Source organism: Sylvia atricapilla, chromosome 9 (genome assembly GCF_009819655.1).
Source record: "Sylvia atricapilla isolate bSylAtr1 chromosome 9, bSylAtr1.pri, whole genome shotgun sequence".
In the NCBI taxonomy this organism is placed as follows: Eukaryota; Metazoa; Chordata; class Aves; order Passeriformes; family Sylviidae; genus Sylvia; species Sylvia atricapilla.
Window position 1 is genome coordinate 22,980,890 of NC_089148.1, and position 22,050 is coordinate 23,002,939.

Genomic DNA, 22,050 nt, shown 5'->3' on the forward strand with positions numbered 1-22,050 from the left:
ATTTACATTAACAACAAAGTACACTTCAGCTATTTCAGGCGGCGCCTGGAAAGCCGTGCCCAAACGCGGTGACGGGCCCGGCCCCGCAGCGGAGCCCCCGAGGCCAGGCCGGAGCCGGGGAAGCGCGGAAACCCCGGCAGGTCCGAGCTGCCTTCCCCTGCCGCCGCCGCCCTGCTCGGCCCCGGCTCCTGCAGCGAGCAGCGCCGGCCATTACTTCCAGCTCCAAACTGCCAACTTCAAAACCCCACAATCCCCATGGTTTTACTTTAAAAAAAAACAGGACAGCTTTGCTGCTTTTCAATGTTTGGTGTCTCTCTCCCCGCTGCTTTTTCTGATGTAGCCTGGTGTCATTTTGTTCTCACAAGCACATTTCTGACGCCAAGGTAGTCCCTGGCCTTAGCATCAGGACACACGCCTGACCCCATGGCCAAGGGGTCCAGCTACGAGCGACAGAGCGGCTGCCCAGAGGCAAGAGACAAAGCAGCAACGCCTGGGTTTTGCTGCTGCCGCGGTGGCGGCACCCGGACGCCTACCAGGAGGGAAAAAAGGCTAGCCCGGGGAGCGCAGGAAAGAAAGCCTGGGTACGTCCCGGCAGGGCGCGGGGGCTGCCCAGGAGCGCACGGAGGTCTCCAGAGTGAGGCACCGCACACACTTTCCACCGGCTCCGGCCAGCGGCAGCCCCGGGAGCGCCTCGCCCAGTCCCCCGGCAGCCCGGGGGCGGCCCGGGCGGGGTCCCCCGCGCCGCCACGAACACGCCTGTGGGCGTTGAGCCGCCCCGTCCCGCCTCCGCAGAGGCCGCAGCCGCAGTCGCCCCCCGGCCGCTGTCCGGGCCTGCCGGCAGCCTCGGCGCGTCCCGGCCCCGCTGTCTCCCAGCGCGGCCCTCCCGCCGCCGCTTCCACTCCTGCGCACTGGGCCGCCCCCCGGGCCGGCCGCGGCCAGGGGAGCCGCCAGCTGCGGTCCCGCGGGGAGCGGCCGTGGCGGGGCTGCCGCCCCCGCTCGCAGGGCAGAATGGAGGCGGAGGGCCGGGTACCGGGGCCGCCGCTCCCCGCCGGCGGGGAAGGGCCCGGAGCCGACTCGCATCTCGCGGCGGGTGTCCTCGGTACGGGCCGGGGGCCGCTGCTCGCCGCCGCCGAGGTGCTGGCGCTGGACGATGAGGAAGACGACCTGGAGGTGTTCAGCAAGGTACGGCAGCGCCCGGGGCAGTCGGGCGGGCTCGCCGGTACTTTGCCCCAGCGGGCGCCGGGCGAGCCGGGGTGGCGCGGCGGGACGGGACGGGACGGGACGGCTCCGCCCCGGGCGGCGATCGCGGCCTCTGCCCGCCCGCCCCTCACGCCGCGGTGCTCCCCGGTGCCGCCGGGGTTCCGCGATGGCCGGGCCGCCCGAGGGCGCGGGGCTGGCGGGGGCAGCGCAATCCCGGGTGACTTGTCGGGCACGAAACGTGCGGCTGCTGCTTCGGCTCAGCGGTGCGAGTCATGACTGCCCTTACCTTAAATGTGCCATCTAATCTGGACTCGCTGTACCCTTATCATGACATATGCTCGTCAGGTGCCCTATATGTATCTGTAAATTAAATAAATAAAAGTCATGTTTAGTAATTGCAGTTGTGTTTGAATGTAAATAAACGTTTCCAAGTTTCCGTTTGAGTCTTCTTTTAAAAGATGAAGTCTCACATCTTCACATAGAAGATTTGAAACGATAACATCTGAATTTTGATGAATGGAATAAAACGAACGTGACTGACAGTGTATCAGAGAACACAGAGCCAGGTACATGCGTGCCAGTCTGGCTGATAGTGTTGGTTTTAATCAAACCAGTGAGGGGTGTATGGCTTCCACATACACTGTTTCTCATTTAGTACCGATTTAGTACAGGTTAAGACAAGATTTACCTCTTGTCTCCTCTGCAGTTAAAGAGGGCATGCCATGGATCTATTTGCATTATAAAGGCAACATCTAAAATAAAAGTGCATACATAGAGCTAGGGTAGAAAAATATATATGGGGCTAGGGTGTCGTTCACCATCTGAGACTTGTGAACTGCTGTGACAGGATGTGTGCCACAGGAGAGAAATAGCAGTTACATTTCCAATTTGAAAAAGTGACTGTATTTCTACTCAGTAGGACAGATTGTCATAGGGAGTAAATGTGTGGGTTTTGTGTTTCTGTAGGTGAGAAACACTGTTCTGGTATGCATGAATACAACTATTGGAATAAGGACTTCCTTCTTAGGAGCTATGTGTTTAAACTCTTGACTTTAATAGAATTCTTAAAACTCATGGCTTTTAAGGCCAGAAGAGACTCTTAGGTGATTTAAAAGTCTGTAATGTGTAAGAGATTAGGCTAAATTTCACCAAGTTACTTGTATATTTCTGAAGCATGACTAGGGTCGAGCAAGAATTATATTTTCTTGGAAGGCACCAGTCCTGATTTGACATAAAAAGAATTATGATTCACTGAACTTACATGCAAAAGCAGTCCTAAAATACAAATTTAGTTGCTTATGCTCACTTTGCATCCATTTCTTTTTATGAGTGAAGTTAGGGCAGTTCTGCATGAAGGTGTCTGCTTATCAACCCAGTGTATTGATGCTTATGCTGCTTGCTTGTCAAGAGCAATTCTCCTTGGGAATAAAAAATAAAAACAAGTGGATTTGATTTAAGTTACTGCTGCTTTATGGCAAATATTGAAATGTTTAAAATTCTACCTGGATTAATTCCAAATATTTTTTACATATGTGGAATCTTAACTACTACTAATGCATGCTACATGGTAAGTTATTCCTGCAAATAAGAAAGTGTGTCATGTTATATGAAAATACAGCTTTCCTTCTGAAGCTTGGATACCTGCATGTAGTGGTTGTATGTATCAACTAGAAGTTCATGGTTTGTTTTCAAGTGCAATTTGAGATCTGATCTTTTGAGCTTATGAAAATCTGTGAAGTTGTTAGGGCTTTACACCCTGTTTATTCATGTTTCACATATCCAAAGGACTTTGACAGGCTAAATGTAGCTTAAAACTAAGTTTTGTAAAACAAATTTTTCCATAACATACTGTTCCAGGACTGCCTTCTTTTAAATTGCATCTTAATGGGGTTCCTCATGCAGTGTCTGTGAGGCAGTGGTGTGGCCTTTGCAGGCCAAGCAGGACAGCAGCAGCCATGCAGAGCTCGCTGCCTGCCACTCTCATCAGATTCATCTTTTTCAGTCTAGGCAGTGGAATGTGTCAGCCAAAAAATGGTGAAAAATGAGATTCCTAAAAATTGTCAACCTCAATACCTTGAGTTATTACTCAGAATGTAAACGCTGGGCTTTTATTTTATGAAAATCCATAGACGTTTAACCTGATAGTGTTATAAACCATTGACCTGGTATCCTCTGGCATATCTCAAATCTCTCAAGCATCTTCAGCAGCTCTGATAAAGCATTTCATGATGTGATGTGCGTTTCACTTCATCCTAGTTTCCACTGCCACTGAAAAAGTTCTGAATTCTTTTCAGCAGAGACAAATTCTGGGAGCTGAGTTATGAATCACACATATGGAATGTTTTCAACCTGCTTTCTTCCCTTAGCTTCAAAGTATAGAGTACTGCCTGTATTACAAATACCCATTCAGTTATCTTTTGCATTCCTTGATAACTGATACGTAGCATTGACAAAACTGTCAGCAGTTTGGTTAATACTTAAAATCTTTAGCACCTCTGCTTTCAAACTGTTTCAGTGTTTGTCTGCATTTCATAATTACAGAAAACTTAATGATGTTTCTGAAAAACATGTATATGCCACTTCAGAATTGCATAGAGACTTAATTTTTCTTCAAGATTTTTTTTCAAGTTCATCAAGGATTTGATAGAATAGTTTCTTTGACCAAAAAATTCACTTATAAATCGGTCTTCCTGAATCTCTTTGCTCTTTGAAAAATGCTCCAACAACCAAGCAATTTCTTTATAAGACAAACTCTGCCCCATGTCCTTTACATCAAGACCTGGTTTTGAATCCTGGCTTCAGATTATTGCAAGCTCTGGATCCTTGCTGGGAGGGAGGGAGGGAGGGAGGGATGGATGGATGGATGGATGGATGGATGGATGGATGGATGGATGGATGGATGGAGCACAGAGGTAACCTTGGGTCAAGGACCTGTACTGTGGGAGGGAGCATTGTTTAGGCAATCCCCCCGGTTTAGTGTCTTCTCCAAAGGGCTACAGTCTCAGCTGTGGCATAGCTTGTTTTGAGGCTGCTCTGGAGTGTAGGAGTGTTTTCTTCCCTTATGTATTTTTGGGTGTTACTGACCAGTTGCAGTCAAATGTGAGACTGAGGTAGGGTAACTGCAAGTATTAGAGCAAGGGGACCCAGAAAAAGACCCTCGTGCTGTGAGGAGCTCATTGATTTTCTCTCACTTTGGTCTCTTGGCCAGTAAATCAAAAGGCATGAACTTGTTTGTGGACTGGCACAAAGCTCTGCCAACTGTTCTGTCAGGAGGGAATGGGCTTGGAAAGATAAGGGGTGCTGCAGGTAGGTGGGCATAGGGGAGGTGTGGGAAAGGACAAATTTTCTGGGACAAGGCCTTAATGCTCTGTGCATGGATGAGGAGCAAGAGGGTTACACAACCCAAGAGCTAGAAGAATTGTCTGTTTTTCCTGTGCTACAAAACTCCTGCCCTCATCTGTATATACACAAAAACATAGTTCCAACCACAAAATTACAGCGGTATAGAAAATTATCATTTTTTTTACAGTGTTTCTGGGATGACATCAGACTTAGGTCACATGAACTTCAATAATTACTGGAAGTAAACCTGAGCTATCATGAGGATAAAGAGCAGATGCTTGTTTAAAACTCAAGTGTATTCATTCCTGTGCACGTGAATACTAGAGCTGTATTAAACAAAACCAAAGACTTGCCCATTCTATGGATTTTTATTGCCCATATTTTGTTTCTCAAACCACATATTCATAAGCCCTTCCACATAAACATATACTTTCAGATGTCTGCATGAATAGAGCGATTTTTAGTAGCAACCTAGAAGAAGGAATGAAACATTAAGACATTAATGCCCCATGGAAAATGAGAAAATATGAAACACATTTACCTTGATCCAATTTAGGCCTTGCAGAGTCATTACTCCTCAAATTATATGGCCATTCAAGTCCCTTACATGCTCACATGCATTTTTCTTTCCCTGGAAATTTCCCATTGCTTCAGCACTTTGAATTGCATGGGCTGCTCTGAGCTAGCAGTCCTCATTCTTCATCTAGACCATGGGCAGCCAGTGCTAGTGGGCTCTGGGAACAGCTCTGTTTATTCTGCATGACTCAGGATAGTGCTGCCTGCGCAGAAATAGTGTAGAAACACACTGAGTAAAAGTCAAATGACTGACAGGTGCACAAGGAAGCCACTGTGTAATATTTAAAGTATTGTCTTTAGTCTTCTGTGTTGCTCGTCTCCCTGTTCAGAGAACTGCACATAAGTGATGGGAGGAGAACTGGTACATAAGCACTTTCTGGGCATAATACCTGGTATATATGGTCTCTTCCATGTTTGTAGGAGTACATTGATAAATCCAAAGAAAAAGAACTAGATAAGGTGTTTCTTTCCAAAGAAAGTTTTGATCCAGTTGAATTCAAAGGCAAAAAGCAACTCTCACCCAGTTCAGCAGCACTCCAGTGGGGTTCTCTTCATTCCTGTGAGATCAGCCTTGGGATGATGCCGTGACTCCAGTTAATGTGACTCATTACTTTCCCACTCCTGGCATTTGAGCAATTTTCTGTTTGACTACATCCCTGTTTTCCTTCCTCCATAATTAACAAGGCACTGGAGAGGGCAACTCTTCGCCACTTGTAGTCAGTGTACTCTAACTACCCTTTTAGAAAACTTCTAGAAAATAGATTAAAGTTCATTATGAAAATAAGTCTTTGCATTGCATATATTTGAAAAGCCATATGCAGTATTTTATGTTTAAAATATAATGATTTATTCCAATTTCTCTATTCTTTCTAATGTATTATTAATTTGTTATGCTCTTATAGAGTTAGTAAATTACATTATTTTCATAGTAACTGTATCCTTCAATATTCTAGATTAGTGGATCTTACCTAGATTTGTATCTAAGGAAGAAAATGAGATTTCTTGCCTGTTTCCTATTTCCACCTTGTTTCTTAGCAGTTGAGTGAGCACCATGGAATGCACTAGCAGAAGCAGTTGCTATGGGGATATATTTTTACAGAGTTGTGTGGAAGTGGTCAGTGGTATCAAAAAGTGATTTTTCATTTCAGCAAAACACTGGTTTGACTTTTTTTTTTAGAAACTAAGCAGCAAATTTGTACTGCATACTTACTTACTGTTTTCCTTTAAAGAAAAAAAAAATTAATTTATGTACCTGTAATTGTTTTCCATTTCCAAATTTATTTTAAAATAAACACAAACTGAAATATCCAATTCCAGTAAAAGTTCTGATTTGGATTTTGCCTTGTTTATTTTGAATCATCTTTTTTTGTCCATCCTGTTCAGGTAATTAGAGAAAATTCAAACATCGTAAGTCCTCAGTAACTGGCTTCTAACAATTTTAATAAAACTGTTAAGTACCCTACATAACTAATGGGTGCTTGGTTCATAACTAATTTTACTATTCATAGGCAAGTTTTCTTTGTAGCTAGGCATAACATTATTCTCAAATGGTAGTATTCTGGTGTTTCATCCATATTTGAATAATCTAATTTCTTACATCCTCACCAAAGCAAATACTGAAAGTGATAACAGATTTGCTATGAGCTACATAATTCTTTCATCTGCTCCGAGTTTTATCTGTTCTGTCAGATTATTTTAAAGCTTGCCATTTTACCATTGGAGACGTGTTTGTATACAAAGATTATTGATATGGATATCCTCATGTCTTATCTGTAGGATACATCTCTGACTGAGGTAAACGCATTCAGTCCTTCAGTGCCAATATCCCCCTCATCAATGACAAACCAGTATAAATTTGAAGATGGGCCAGAATTAAGAGATCTCTTCATTACAGTCGATGATCCTGAAAGTCACATTACAGCCATTGAAACATTTATTACATACAGAGTAGTCACAAAGGTAGGTATCTGTTCATGGTTTAATGGCCTACTTTGATAACAATTAGCATTTTCACTCTTCTTGTGCACTGTTCTCTAGCATATTACTAAATTTAAACTTTAATTTTGCCATGAGTTACAGACAACTAAAACTGCATGAAACTGTGCTATTTAATGGAAAAAAAACTCATTGTGAGTCTGCATACACAACGTGCTTAGATTCTTTATGTTGAGAAAATAGTTAATAGTTCTTCAATGGCAAAATAAGTGCTGTGAAGCAATAATATTTTCTGTTGTGATTTTCAGGAGGAACAGGAAACAGTCAAAGGACTGATCCACTTTGAAGACTTATTAGCACAAGTATTGATGACTTTTGGATCACTTACAGGCTAACAGTCTTACGTCTTGCATAAACATTACCTCCTACAGTCTTTTGATTCCATTCTTTCCTAATTGCAGCATTAACTCATGGATGTTTGCTTCCCATGTACAGTTGCATGTGATTTCTGGGGAAACTGCTGCAATTCTCTGATGAAAAAGTAGTATTAGGAAACAATTAAGTCTATTTTTAGTTGAATGCAAGTTATTTACAGGAAATAAGGAAGAAAATCAGCCTTGTGAGACCAGCCAGGTCTTCTGAGATTACCAGTAAATATTCTGCAGGCTCCGTTTTGAGAATTGCACTGTTAATTTATTTGACTTTGAGTTCTTTTTAAAAGATGCATTTAAAAGCAAATTTTCAAATGGGAATTATTTTTCTTTAAATAAGAGGAGATATCAATTTGTCAAAAATATTTAATGAGGAAGAAGAGAGCTATCTTTGTTAGGTTGCTAGCAGTAATTTTCACTTTATGTCTGTTTCTGTAGCTGAGAGAACATTTTTTTCTTCAGGCAAGTATGAGAGGGCTGTAAGGTGGATTGGTTTTGGTTTTTTATCTCTTCTATCCTTTCTTATCATATTTAATTTGGAGTGCTGGTTGTTGATGATAAAGTAATAGCATTCCTCCCAGATACCTTGAAAAATTTTTATTCAACCCTCAAAAATGTTTAGATTCCAAAACCATGTTTTGAGGTTTTTAGAATTTCCTTGCATTGTGTTATAAATCTCTGTGTAACAATGAATGCTAAATAGCACACGTTAATGAAAACATGGGCTCTTTGTGGCTTGCCTCCAGAAGACAGAGCAGTGGTAAAGTAAATCTCACAGTCTGACAGTTTCATAATCTGTAATAAGCATTTTTTGTAGGCATTAAAGGTTTGTTGGCAAGTTCTTACAGGGGGCTGCAAAACTGGAATCAGTGATGGGCCACAGAATCCATTAAGCAGTGCAGGAAGTGTTATTGCTGTGATATGCTGAAGTTTTCATGTTTTGAATGTGAGGATTATTGAGTAATGTCACCAGGTCCCAAGGACATGTGTCAGCTCTTTGGGCTTTGTTCAGAGTGCTAAAAAATGGACTTTCTTCACTTGTAGATTACTAATCACTTTAAAAGAAGTGCCCTAAAAGTAATAAACATAACTATGATTGCTGAAAGAAAAAGCCACACTAAAGTAATTATTGCAATAATTTGGAAACATTGTGGTAAGGTAATCATTATACGTCACTGCACAAAGTGCAGCTTAGTGCTCACTTTTTTTTTCCTCCAACAGAACTTTGATGTCTTGCTGAAATAGGATGTGTTAACTCTTCTAGAAGTTGATCATTGTTCTTTAAGACAACAGCAGACCAAATAAAATGTATGCATTCCCTCAAATACTCAGTTTTCTCCAAAATCTAAAACTCTTTTTTTTTTCTGGTATTATAACCTAAGCCTGTTTTTTTTTTTCTACTTTTGGTTTTCAGACAACCCGCAGTGAATTTGACTCCAGTGAATATGAAGTTCGAAGACGGTACCAGGATTTTCTTTGGTTGAAGAGCAAACTTGAAGAAGCACATCCAACACTGATTATTCCTGTTTGTTTGCTAAAACTTAAGTTATTTTTCTTTGTTTATAAGATGGCTCCAGTTTTATACAGAGATGTTTGAGGTCTTTCTTCAGCCTCTGAAGTTTCATAAACATTAAGTCAACCTATTTTCCTTAGATTTATATGTATGTGACAAAAATCACATAAAGGTATTTCTTAGGTTTTTAATTGTGGCATTTTGCAGTAATTTGCAATAATTTATGTCCTTTCTTAGTTTTACTTGTGTTCTTCTGCACTGTCTATTACAAGAAAAATGGTATACCTTAGTTGAATATGATAACTTTATATAGCTTTTGGGTTATTGCATGGTGGAATTTACAGGGTATGATTTTTAGTAAGCAGAAGAATTATTTTAATACTTGGAATATTATGCAAATTAATATATTTCTTCTTTCTTTTCTTAGCCGTTGCCTGAAAAATTCATAATGAAGGGAATGGTGGAACGATTTAGTGATGAATTCATTGAGACTCGAAGAAAAGCTTTACATAAATTTTTGAACCGTATTGCTGATCATCCAACTTTAACTTTTAATGAGGACTTCAAAATTTTTCTTACTGCACAAGCCTGGGTAAAATGACTGTTTTTATTTACAGTTACCTAAACCATATGTCATGTTAGTAGGGTATATCAGGAGCCTCCCTGGTTCAGCATTCAGTAGTGTCATCCCATGGCTTACAGAAGTGGCAAAAGCAGGCAGGGATTTGTAGAATATTCATAACCTGAGATAACCTTTTCTTCTGTGGTTTTGGTAATCATGCAGATGACCATCAATATTGCTGTACCTTCCAAAGTTGTTTTTGTTACTGCATTTTGGATTTTTGTGGAAATTCATAGTATTCCAACTCTGTATGTTTTTTGGTACACATACAAGTTTCCAAGATTTGGAGGAAAATAATGGTTTTAATTAATTATTGTTTTGACATGGCACTGCCTTTTTTGCATTGTTGCAAAATGTCTCAAGTTGCAAACTGTAGTTTTGTACTCAGAAAAGCCTGCCTCTGAATTTCAGCAGAGGTTATTCTTGCAACTTATTAAAAAAATAGATGGATTACTTCCTCCAATAGGAGCATTCTCTGCTTTCTCAAAGACTTATTTCTGAAATCATTACCTCTGCTTTCCTGTTCAGAAAACTAAATTGCAAACTAGCTATCTCACCCTGGGGTGCCAAGGGGTGAAGGTTCTCTGCCATCTTTAACCATCCTTGTGACACTGTCATACATGGCATGCTTGTGTTTGCTCAGAAAGGCTTAGTTAATAAATGCACAGGACAGGGATGGTTCTGACATTGGTCTAATGATGGTAAGATTTATACAATAAGAAGACAAGAGGTTTATATATGTAGTTTTATTTTTAAAAAGGGAAAAAAGCGCTTTATTTATTATTTTCAGAGAATTAACAAAAGTACCTGGAAGTAAAGAGAGCTTGTTCTGTCTTTAGGAACTCTCCTCACACAAGAAGCAGGGTCCTGGTTTGCTGAGCAGGATGGGACAGACCGTCAGAGCTGTAGCATCCTCAGTAAGAGGAGCAGTTAAAAATCGTCCTGAAATGTTTACAGAAATGAACAATTACATGGAAATGTTTAGTCAGAAAATAAACTTACTAGATAAAATAGCTCATAGGATTTACAAGGAAGAAAGGGGTAAGTAGAAAACATGCATCAGTTTCATTGATTTAAGAAATTAAAAAGCAAATTAGTTTTCATTGAGGCAGGTGAAATACTCTTTCCAGCAAGCAAGGAAAAAGGGAGATTTCTATGTTTATATTGTGTTTTCCTTTCTGGTCATGTTTCTGACAGACCTTCAAGTTTGAGTAATTTTTTAATAGGAAGAATTTTAACATGTCATTCAGCTACTTACAGGGAACTTAGAAGAATATTTCAATATGTGCTTTTTGGAAAGCTGAATGACCTTTGGTTTTTAGCTTTCAAGGGAATGTACAGTTTTCTGTTCAATCTCGTAGTGACATGAGGCTGTCTTGATTTCAGGTTCTCTAAACTTCTCTTTGTTTAGTTTTGTTTTTTCCATTGACAAAGTACATTTTAATTTTTTAATAGCTTTACTGTTGGCCATAATTTTTGTCATGGTAAACTGTGCATACTAGAGTTTTCTCAAGAAGGATGGCTTAATGTGAATTTCTTCCTTAAGTAAGAGCAGTTCACACATCTATTTGGAAAGCTAAGTTACTGACTTTCCTGAGATTCTGAGGTGATCTTGATCTCAGACTAGGCCTGTTCAGTATAATTTCTACTGGGCAGCACTTGAAGTATTGTGTATATAATATAATTTGAAGAGCTGCACTGTGTTAATAACTGAGTCCTTGAACTTTCTGGTGCAGTACCAGATCTGTATGTGTCCTTACTGAATTGAAAGGGTGTTATAAAAGAAAAATACATGTTGGTGAAGAGTTCCTACTGATATTGTTCCCTCCAGTGAAAGTAGCAGAGATCTGTAGGTTCAAGGTGTCAGTGCCAGAATATTTCTTGGAAAAGCTTAAGAATTTTGACATGCTCCCAAATGTTGTAGGTTATATCTTCTTAGTAGATTTTCCAAACAACACTTGTCAGAACACTTATGTGCAGGGCCCCACTGTTGTGAATAGGAATTGTTGGTAGCTGTGATACAGAGAACATTCCTGCTTGCAGTACCTTATAATGGGGTTCTTCCATAGAGGAGTTTTTCTTTTTTCCAAATAATCTCAAAGTAAATATTAGAACTCTTTATGCCACTGCTTTCATCATTCTTAGGACATTTCTTCATTATAAATTTAGTAGTGACAAAAGTGCATTTTCAATGCGTGACCAACATGTTCACTATGTCCTCCTGTGAACTGCAGCTTGCCCATGTTTAGCCCAAATGGCACAGTGATTTGTGGACCTTCTCTTTGTTTATAGATTATCACCTGGTCTAGATACAGAAGTAACTAATAAGATATCCCTGTATTTAAATTAATAAAAACTACTGAAGGAGATACCTGCCAAGCAGGAGTGAACTTCAGTGTTTCTTCTGAAACTTTTGGGACATAACAAAGCTTATAGTTTTAACAACTGAGACTGTATTTGGAACATTACTGTTACCAAGAAGCAGAGGACTTCAGGGAGAAAGAGTCAGCAAGTTAGACCAACTGCTGTGGCTCCTGTTGCTCTCTATGAAGACAGTGTGGAGTAGTGCAGGTCACTGGTGTCTGAATACAGCTCCTCAGGTCTACCTGAGTATGTGTGTCATTTTAAAATGCCTGTGGCAGTTTTGCTGATAGATTTCTCAAAGCTACTTAATTACAATACAGTAATTGATTAGTTTATTCATAAACGGTGAACTGGAGTTTGCTTACCGTGGTCATTTGAGCAAATTTAAACATTAGCATCAGTCTTTTGGTTGGTTCACAGTAACTACAAAGTTGCGGTTCGTGTCACTTAGTCCTCTGTTAATGAAGAGATGAGTAATAGAGGTGTGTGTTCCTTCCCAGAGTACTTTAACGAGATGAAGGAGTACGGCCCCATCCACACGCTGTGGTCAGCGTCGGAAGAAGAGCTGGCGGAGTCCCTGAAGGGCATTGCCGGCTGCATCGACCGCTGCTGCAGGGCCACGGAGAGGCGAATGGCAGGGCTCTCGGAGCACCTGCTGCCCATCCTGCATGAGTACGTTCTCTACACTGAAATTCTCCTGGTAAGGTTTCCTCAAGGACTCTTCACGGCTCAGTGTAAAATTGGCTTAGCCCAGTGACAATGTCCAGGAGAGAATTTGTAGCTGCTGAAAATGATTTTACAGTCCCTGTTGTTACTCGGTACAAAGCATGCACAGCATATGATACCTGTCTGTTATCAGGGAATCCCATTGGTCCTGCTTCTCATGCTGGTCAGGCAAGAGGTGTCCCTTCCAAATAGGAAGAGCTTGATAGTTTTGCCTGGCAGGCAGCCCTGGGTAGCTGTGCTAGGGTGTCTTGTTTTGCCGTCTTCAATGAGCTCTGCATTGTAGCAGTGAGGGTTTGGGGACAGCAGCTGAGGAAGACCTTCCCTGACACTGCCAAAATATGAACTCATTGAGTAACAGATTGTGTGTGGGAAAAGCTGAGAGGTTTTTCCCTTTCTAGATGCTCTTGCTAAGTATGTTTTCTCTTTCTATAACAGCTGGGAACTTCCAGTCCCTGCACCATTATATAAGCATGTGTTAGTCTTTGCCACAAGCTACTGCTCTCAGTTCCCTTTATGTATGTATTTTTCTTACACTTGGAGAGGATGTAAAAAATCAGACTCCAGAGTTGATATAGTCAGTGCTGGTGGATAATCAACATAATTAAGTAACTGAATTCACTATGTCATAATTCCTACTTTGCTGCCTACAGAAAGCAGAATATGTGTACAAACCCCTCTTTGTCTAGGTTGTGAGCAATGCCAGCTGCAGAATCTGTTCTTGTGTTACTGCTGGGAGTCCAGCTCCTGCTGCAGTGGTTTCTGGGTAGGGGCTGCAAGAGTCTTACAGTCCATGGGTAGAGCAAGACCCAAGTTAACTGAGCCCTTGGTGGCACTCTGCAGGGTATTTTCACTTTCTCAGTAAGGCTTAGCTACTGAGAGTTAGGAATTCCTGCTGCAATGACTGCTGTCTTTAAAACAAGCACCACAGAAAAAAGGGCCATACAAAATCTTCTGTATTTCAAGGGCCTTATTATTTGCTGGTAGATGGAGGTAGGTCCTGCTTTGCTTAAAATTCTCAAGAGATTACTGCCCTAGCAATTGCAGGTCATCTTCTTCTCCCCCACTTCCAACCTTATTTTTCAGAATTTCTATGTCTTGTTACCCATAAGCAATTGTAGTCTTCATGCTACTGAGGAGATGCTGCCCACCCACTGCCTTCTGTTTTCAGGCTGACTCAGTCTCACTCTTTCTCAGGTGTTCTATTTTGCCCAGAGCAGAGAGGTTTCGGGGGACAAGCCCCAGGATGACTGCCTGGCTCTTCCTGCACCTCTTAATGTTGCCCACTGCACTTTTTTTTCTGCTTGTAGCGCTCTTGATGCAGCACTTGCAACACAGTATTAGGCTGCCATGAGATCCTGTAAAGAGGAGAAATCTTCCTTCAGTAGCTTATTCCTATTCCACAACTGTTCCTTTCCGTTCATTGACCTTGGATTTTTTTATTTTACTTACTGCTTATTTCCCTGTTGCACTTTGGAGAGGGGAATATGAGTCACTAAAATAAAAATACCCTGTGGAAGTCACCCAGTAGTGAGCCTTTCGGAGGTGTGTTTAACCCCACATCGCAGGGACCATGGTGCAGTGCTGCCAAGATCACATGCAAACGTGCAGAACAAGGTGTGATCAAAATAATACAATCCTTGTGTTTTCCAGTGTTGAGAGTTCAGCCTGTATCTGGGAAAAGAGTTGAATTCATAGCTGAAGTATTTACATCTGGACCAACCCCTTCCTAACTGACTCACAGAGCAAATCTGCTGTCCCTCAGGGTAGAAATTACAGCAATAATTAGTTATGGATCCACGTAAAATTATTTGTGGGTTTTGTGGCAAGGTACCATTAAGTGTTACACGAAAAACCTGTAAAAGCATAATAATATGTTTTTAAAATATAGTGCCTTTGTTTGCCATTAGAAATCAGCACTTGTCTATAGATGTAGCACGTTAATATTAATTGGTTTTATCTTGTAATTTAAAATGTATGTGTGATAAATATTGCCAAATAGTCATTAAAGGTTTTAAAAGAGGCAAAAGAAATAGGAAAAATGAGAAAACATTTGTATTATGATGAAAAGCTGTTCCAGACATTCGTTTTGCTTCTGTGCTTCCAGCTAAACATTTTCTATATTTATCTAACCAAAAGATTCCAAGGTATTGATGAGCATTTGTCTGTATTGCTGATCTATTGCTCAGAAATGCCCAAAGTCAGGTCTGCCAATTTTTATAGTGCTTACCTGTTCTAAAAGAAACATTGAAAGATTATTTGAAAATTAAGCTCTTAAATTATTCTATCATGTTTGATAAAGTGTCAAGATTTCAGAGAGAACTCAGTCAAATAAGAGAGCTAGAGAAGGTAGAGCTGCCTGTGCCCTGTGCTGTTCCAACATGCCCTATGCTAGAGGTGAATACTGAACATCTCAGCAGAAGAAGCAGTAAAACCAGTTGTGGCAAGGTAATGTAAAAGAAGATTTTGAGATTTGTAATTATATATGTCCTGCTTCAGATTTTTTTTCAAAAAGACTAAAGCCTTGCAACACTTCTGCAAGATTAGCATACCTAAGTGTGCTTTTACAGATGAGGAAGCTAAGACAAAGAGACATTTGTAAGGCTTCATTGAGGTCTCAGAGCAAATGAGCATTAGAAATGGAAATTTCATCTGTAATACTGTTCCTTTTTGTAGCTTAACAAGTAATATTCCTTCCCCTTTCTAATAATTTTTTGACATTATGGTAAAAATCCAATACCTGATAAGATAGTTTCAAAGGAGGTAAAAATTACATATGCTGAAAATAAGCACATATATTAATGGTAGAAAAGCTATCATTCCTATAATACCTTGATCTGATTTTTCTGGGGTTTTTTTCTGATTTGCCAGAACTATATTTGGCACTTACAAATTAATATTACAGGTTAAAGTCACAATTTCAATAATGTCTTGTATACCGTTTCTAGTCATTCTACTTTATATATTGTAAAATTTACTCAAAGAAGATACTTGTGTTCATGACACTGATGTTGCTGTTTTTAAATAAATATGTAGTAAGTTAAGCTGATATCAAGTAAACTGCTGTAGCAGTTCTGCTCATACAACTGGCAGTGGTACTGTGTATGGCAGATTCTTGTGGCAATGGCTGTGGATTTAGTAAGATTATTGAAAAGATAAACCTGTAAGATAAAATACAGGTATGGGAAAATAAATTGTAACGATTTCATATTTTTAATAAAACATATATCGTGTCAAAATTATTAAATAGTATAATTGTGTGATCTTGTTTATCAAATAGCCAACTTGTTTGATGGTTTTCTGAAAGAGCGAAAATTTGGTGCAGTTTATTTCTCTTTTTTTTTTTTTTTTTTTTCTTCTTCCATACTAAGGGTGTTTTGAAAAGGAGAGACCAAATTCAAGGCGAGCTGGATTCCAAAGTTGATGCTTTAGCCAATAAAAAGACAGAAAAGGATCTGGTGAGTATTTTCAGAAAGCCAGACTGTTCCAGGCCTTACTGTAACAGCAGGAGGTGTGGAGAAGGATGTGTGTCCTTTGTGGCCACCTGCTGGGGCTGGGTGCTGTCTCCACATTTCTGGTGGCCCTTTGAGCCCGGCAAAACCATCATGAGAAAAGCAGCACTTCAGTAGCTTGTCATGGTGCGCTGCCCCTGGCCTTCACCAACACAGACTGTACCACACCTTAGTTTTAGCTTTTCTATCTGCGTCCACGCTTGGAGTTAAAGTAACAGTTGCTGCAGTGCTCTTGTAGCTGCTGCTTCTTTGATGTAGAAGAGGTAGAGGAGGTGATTAGAATCAGCAAAGCTGTTCATTAAACTTACTTAAATTAAAATGTTCTGCATTCTGTCCTTTCAGGTTTCTGGTTCTTTTCTGGTTGGCCCAGGGATGGTGTTTTTTTGCTTCCAGTATGAGTCCTTTGTTCATTCTAGTGAAATCAGACTGGAACTGGTACCCCATGAGGACAGGCATCTCCAAAACCACCAGCAAGGCTCAGCAGCCAATTAAAAACAACTTCTGGGATGAGAATTGGCATTTTTTAAATTTTTGATATACAGTGCAAATAATGTAAAATGTAAGAATGAATGATAACTTCTTAGTACGTCAAAGGAGAAAATCCTTAACATTTCAGACACCTTTTATTAGGCTTCTTGTAATTAGTTTCCATGTAAAGATGAGCTGTTTAGATAGTTTATGGCACTTGAAATGCATATTTTCATTTGATTTTTTTGGCACAGAGATGAATAAATGAGATATATTGCTGATCTCTGATATCTACCATGGCTATGGTATATAATATAACAAATTGCCTCTGTGTATTCCAGTGGGACATTAAGTAAATATCTCTGGTTTTGAGGTTTTTTTTCCTGAAGCAGAAATTCTGCTTACTTACTGCCTTTGTGTTCTGTAATTTGTTTTTGTTTTTCTACTTTCTTTGCTGTTTCTCCTGTCCATTTTCCTTAGTTTAAAGCCTGAAGCTCTTATAAAATGCAGAGAGGATGGTGAGCTGGAGAAGCCCCCTAGGCTGGGAGTTGGGTAGCCAAGGCAGGTGCATTCAGTGACAAATTCAGCTCCATGCAGCTTGTTTAGCAGCCAGATTTCTTGTTTACTGTAGAAAAGACACCACAGGCTGGCAGGACATGCCATCTTTTCAGGATGCATTTCTGTTAAAATCTGATGGAGTTCTCAGACAACGTGCATGCACTCCCTTTTCCTGAACTGTTATATATACAAATAAAATAGGAATATTTTTATTTTAGCATAGTATTGATCATACCATGTTGATTTGATACTGACAATCATTTGCTCCATCTCGAGATGTTTCTACTTGCTTCCAGGAGCATTTTGAAATCAGTTTGCCCAGACTTTTTTTTTCACTGTTTATATGTTTCCATATCTGCATTTACAGCTTGGTAAAGGCTTTGGACACTCTGATTACCCAGGTGTTCAGACCTTTGCTTTATCTTTCCAAACTCTATTTCTTACTAATTTCAGAGAATCCTGTTTTTGAAAGCCTGGTTCTCCTTGCAGTCTCAGAAGAGCAGTAAAACAGATGTCTGTTAGTCTAATCTGATAATAAAATCCTGTGTTCTCTAACTGAGTGGCAGCTGTATCCTGAAGACTTTTTCTTAATTAGAAGCTGAGGCCTTTTTCTAGTAAGGATAGTTTGGCAACAGAGAATGTTGTCCTGCTATTTTTAACCATTCAAGTGACTTGAATATTTTCTTGGCAATTTTTAAAATATGTTTTCATTTTTATTATGTGTTGAAATATTTTTATGACACTTCTAACCAGACATTTAATAAAAAAAGGTGGTCATAACACAGGTATGTTGTTGGAATGGGTGTCAGGCACCAAGTTTGGGTGTATTTGCACATATCTTTTCCTAAGCAGAAGTCCTGTAGTTTCTAATGATTTCATAGATGTCAGATTGAAGTTGTCAGTGCAATCTAGTAGCCAGAAATTTTGCTGACAATGAGTGGCATGAACCCTAATCTCATTTGAAGTACATTTCCACCACAGATAAGGAGTCTCAGACTGTCATTAGAGCTGATAAAAGGCTGTGAGATATTTAGCATTGGTCATGGCAAACATCAAATGATTTAACAAACACAAGGTTGTACAGCAGAAGAATACAAAACATCCCTAAGGTCAGTGCAGATTAAATAGGCTGGAATTGCAAATTAAACCTTGTGGGACATTAGATTCATCGGCTGGGGAAAAAAAGGTTTTCTTGAGCTGTGTTAGAAGGCTGCTTGTGGTGCTGCTACAAAAGCCAAAACCTTGGTTTCTACTCCAAAATTTGGTCCACAAAGGAGGCAGTTGAGGAGGGTATGGATGGTTTGAAGACTGATTTTGGATGCAGGCTCTGACACAGAGATTGCACAGGACTTGGGTGCCCTACTGCTTATCTAGACATTTCTTACCTCCAGTGCTGTGGCTCTAAAGATGGTGGGATATGCTGCTCCATGATTTCCACATTCCATCCTGAAGGTTACACAGAAATGCTAGTGTATCCTTCTATGGCTTGGGCATTTTTAACAGTTTTAGTCTTGTCACTAGGGCTGATAATAATTCCGAAAAAAGGTTGGTATAAATGTGCTCTGACAAAGCGAGATAAGCATTAAATGCCGATTTAGGGATTCTAGTGTTCAGGCTTGAAAATGAGTAGTAAAAAGATGAAATGCTGAATCTGTTACATGCTGAATATATTTTGTGTTTTAACTCCAGGCTAAAAAGGGGTTAGCATCACCAAGCTGTAGGATTAATTCACGTAGCAGATAGAAATTCGTGCTATTTTACATAGTGAGATAGTGTAAAATGCTGTGTCACTTACCATGCAATTTGGCTGTTGGGCCAGGTCTCTTTGGCCACAGTCACACAGTCCATGTCTGGTAGCACTCTGCCCTAGCAATGCCTGGGTTCCACCTTCCTGTGCTCTGCTCCCATGTCTGATTAGTGCTGTGCTGGCCTCTGGCCATCACTGGTGGGAGATTTCATTTCTCACACTGGCTGCCTCAGTGAGATCAGTGTAGAAAAATGAGTTCAGAATCCTGTTTAATTTGCAGGATCAATTTTAACAATTTACACCTTGTAAATGAGGAACACACTAGGTAGATATTTTTGTTTAGTCCAAGACATTCATCTTTCATTTTTGCTGTTATGGTAGCTAAAGGGAGTAGCATTGATGGGTTTTTTTCAGTTTTGAAAAAGTAGACTTTGAACGTCTCTACTTGACATGGTGACATGTGGCATAATGCTGCTTTAGACCTTAAGTCCAATCCTTGCCTTAATACATACAACATATGGTTTCTTTGGGGCTTTAGAGTCAGATCTTTAAATGGCATATCCAGGGAGAGTTGTGTAACAGAGTCTGTCTGTCCATATCATGTTCTGACAACAGTATGGAAGAAATTCATGGTTCCTAGAAAAGGCTAGAGAAGAACAAACTGCTAAATAACTTACTTCAAGTTACAAAGTTACAAAGAACAGAGGAAGGGGAAGCTGCTGCTTCCAGGAAGCTGCTGCAGCCAGGACTTGTTCTTTATGTGTATAGACTAGTGTATTCCTGTATAGGAACTTTTTTTTTTGCAAAAGCAGAGAATGGATTCAACTGCCTTTCCTACTCTAAATCATCTTTAAAATGTCATCATTTTCAGTATTCTGTGCGCATTCATTTTTTGGTATTTGAAGGAAAGGCAATTAGCATGGAACATGGTCAAAATACCAAATGCAGTTGTCTGTAATTCCTTTAAAGGTAATTCCCCCACATTTAAACTTGGGATTAACCTTTTCGTTTTGAATGCAGTAGTTGAAATTACCCTTGTCTGTAGCTTGATTAGTAGTCTGGCCAGATAACTGAACTTGGGATTTTCAGTAAAGTAGAAAAAATATTTTGTTTTCATTTTGTTCCTCATTAATAACCAGTATTTCATTAATCTAGAAGTGCAGCAAAGAAAATCAGTGCAGAAATCAATTCTATCTAAAACTGTTTAATACTGACTGGATAACATTGATTCGGATGAAATTTTCAGTGTTACTAGCTAAGGAGTTCTTGGCTTCTTTTAAGAGCTGAAGGGATCCAGGTTCCATGACTGTTTCAGGCAGTGTTTGATGATTCAGTTTGTGTCTGATGGCAGCATCACTGCTGTTGCACTTGATCACTGTTCTCACCTGCATGGTCCAAGCTGGAGTCTGTGCACCTAGACTTTCCATGTCTTGCTCTGAGTTTTGATTTGCTGTGTTCTGTTAGGAGTGTAAGCATTCCTTAAAAATCCTGGAAGTTAGTCCTGGAATCCTAAACTTCCTATCAATGAAAACACCAGCTCTGCAGAAAGCAAAGGTAGCTATCCAACTTTACACAGGTGTGGTATGAGGAAGAAACTATTTGCTTCATGGCAGAATATAAGGATGAAGAAGAAATGTATGGAGCCTGAGTTGCAATGGAAACAATTTGAAGAATTAAGTTTTTCTGCTTGATGGTCCTTATTTTGGTGGTGTTTGTGCCTGCCCTCCCTCCTGCTGCAGACAGTGGCTCTGCAGTCCCATCTCTGCAGCAGGTGATTTTGCACTCTAGCCACAGAGATGTGCCTCCTTCTGTGACCTGGTGCCAGCCAGAACAGACACAGCTGATCAGTAAATGACAATAGGTAAGCAAATTACTGAGAAGACCAGAAAAACTCATGAGACAGGGCTGCTGTCCATTTACTCCCATTAGCTGGCAAGTCAGTTTGTGCATCTGCAGTAATTAGAAGCAAGTAATGACTGTACAGTAGCCCTCAAGGTTCTGGGTCCTGGATTGCTGTGAAAGAGTTTCTTCTCCGTAGTAACTGGCCCATTCATTGAATTTCTTTCTCTGCTTCTGTATTTCTTTTTCTCTCATATGGTCACACACAGTTCCACAAGAAAAGATGGTAATGTGACAGGCAAGAAATCAGAAAGTTTGTGATTTTGATTTCTGCTGTCTTCTCTCTGTTCTGTTTTCTCCTGTTATCAAAGATTCTGTCAGGATTTTCTCAGTTTTTATGGCCAAATCTAATTTGTACAATTGATTCTGCTTCAGGAAAGCCCTCTATATATTTCTTTTTGGATGCATTAATTCAAGTGGTAGTGAAGAGATGCCAGAGTCTGTGACTTCTCAGTGAATAAAAAATACCTCCAGGAACACTTTAATTCTGGTCTATATTATCTGTTAACAATATTTCAGAAATTTTAGTGAGTTATTAATTAAGAATTAATTTTAAATTTATCCCTGGGGAAAGACTTTTTTTCCTAATTTAAATACCAGCCTTGGTTCTGCAACTCTCTTCATCTCCACTACAGTCAATTGATTTCAATAATTTCGGAAATGGTGATTTTCCTAATATTTTCTAATGTTTACAATTAATATTTAGTTCTCAGAAGAGATTGGGAAACTTGAAGACAAAGTTGAACGTGCCAATAATGCTCTGAAAGCGGATTGGGACAGGTGGAAGCAGAACATGCAGTGGGATATGAGATCAACATTCACTAATGTGGCTGAGAATAATCTCCGTTATTATGAAGAGGTAAAACCCTTTCTCACAAAAATGGGGTTTTGTCATTATTTCAGTGAAGAAGTTCATGGGTTCTCTGTAAAAGGAATTTTTCCATTTTAGTTCAAACATTTGGTAACTTGGGAATCAGTTTTGGGAACAGTGAGGCAGTTATCCTTAATTTGACAGATTTCAAGAAGAATATATTTTATTGTGCCCAAGTCATTGATCCTGAGTTCATCATCGACAGAGGGCACTCTTGTTTTACTAACCACAACAACTTGGACATTCAGTTGAATGTCAGCTGCTATATTTCAGTTTGGAAACATTTTGC

At 40.1% G+C, this 22,050-nt stretch overlaps 1 protein-coding gene across 1 annotated transcript in view; it reads left to right on the forward strand.

Moving 5' to 3' along the window:
• The first annotated feature begins 993 nt into the window (after positions 1-993).
• Positions 994-22,050, forward strand: part of SNX7 (sorting nexin 7) — a 28,922-nt gene continuing 7,865 nt past the window's right edge. The window contains exons 1-8 of the mRNA XM_066325255.1: positions 994-1,182; positions 6,895-7,077; positions 8,899-9,009; positions 9,425-9,589; positions 10,459-10,660; positions 12,484-12,683; positions 16,078-16,164; positions 21,597-21,749. Of these exons, the coding sequence (XP_066181352.1) occupies positions 1,009-1,182; positions 6,895-7,077; positions 8,899-9,009; positions 9,425-9,589; positions 10,459-10,660; positions 12,484-12,683; positions 16,078-16,164; positions 21,597-21,749 (1,275 nt within the window). The 5' untranslated portion in view covers positions 994-1,008. The remainder of the gene's footprint in view (positions 1,183-6,894; positions 7,078-8,898; positions 9,010-9,424; positions 9,590-10,458; positions 10,661-12,483; positions 12,684-16,077; positions 16,165-21,596; positions 21,750-22,050) is intronic.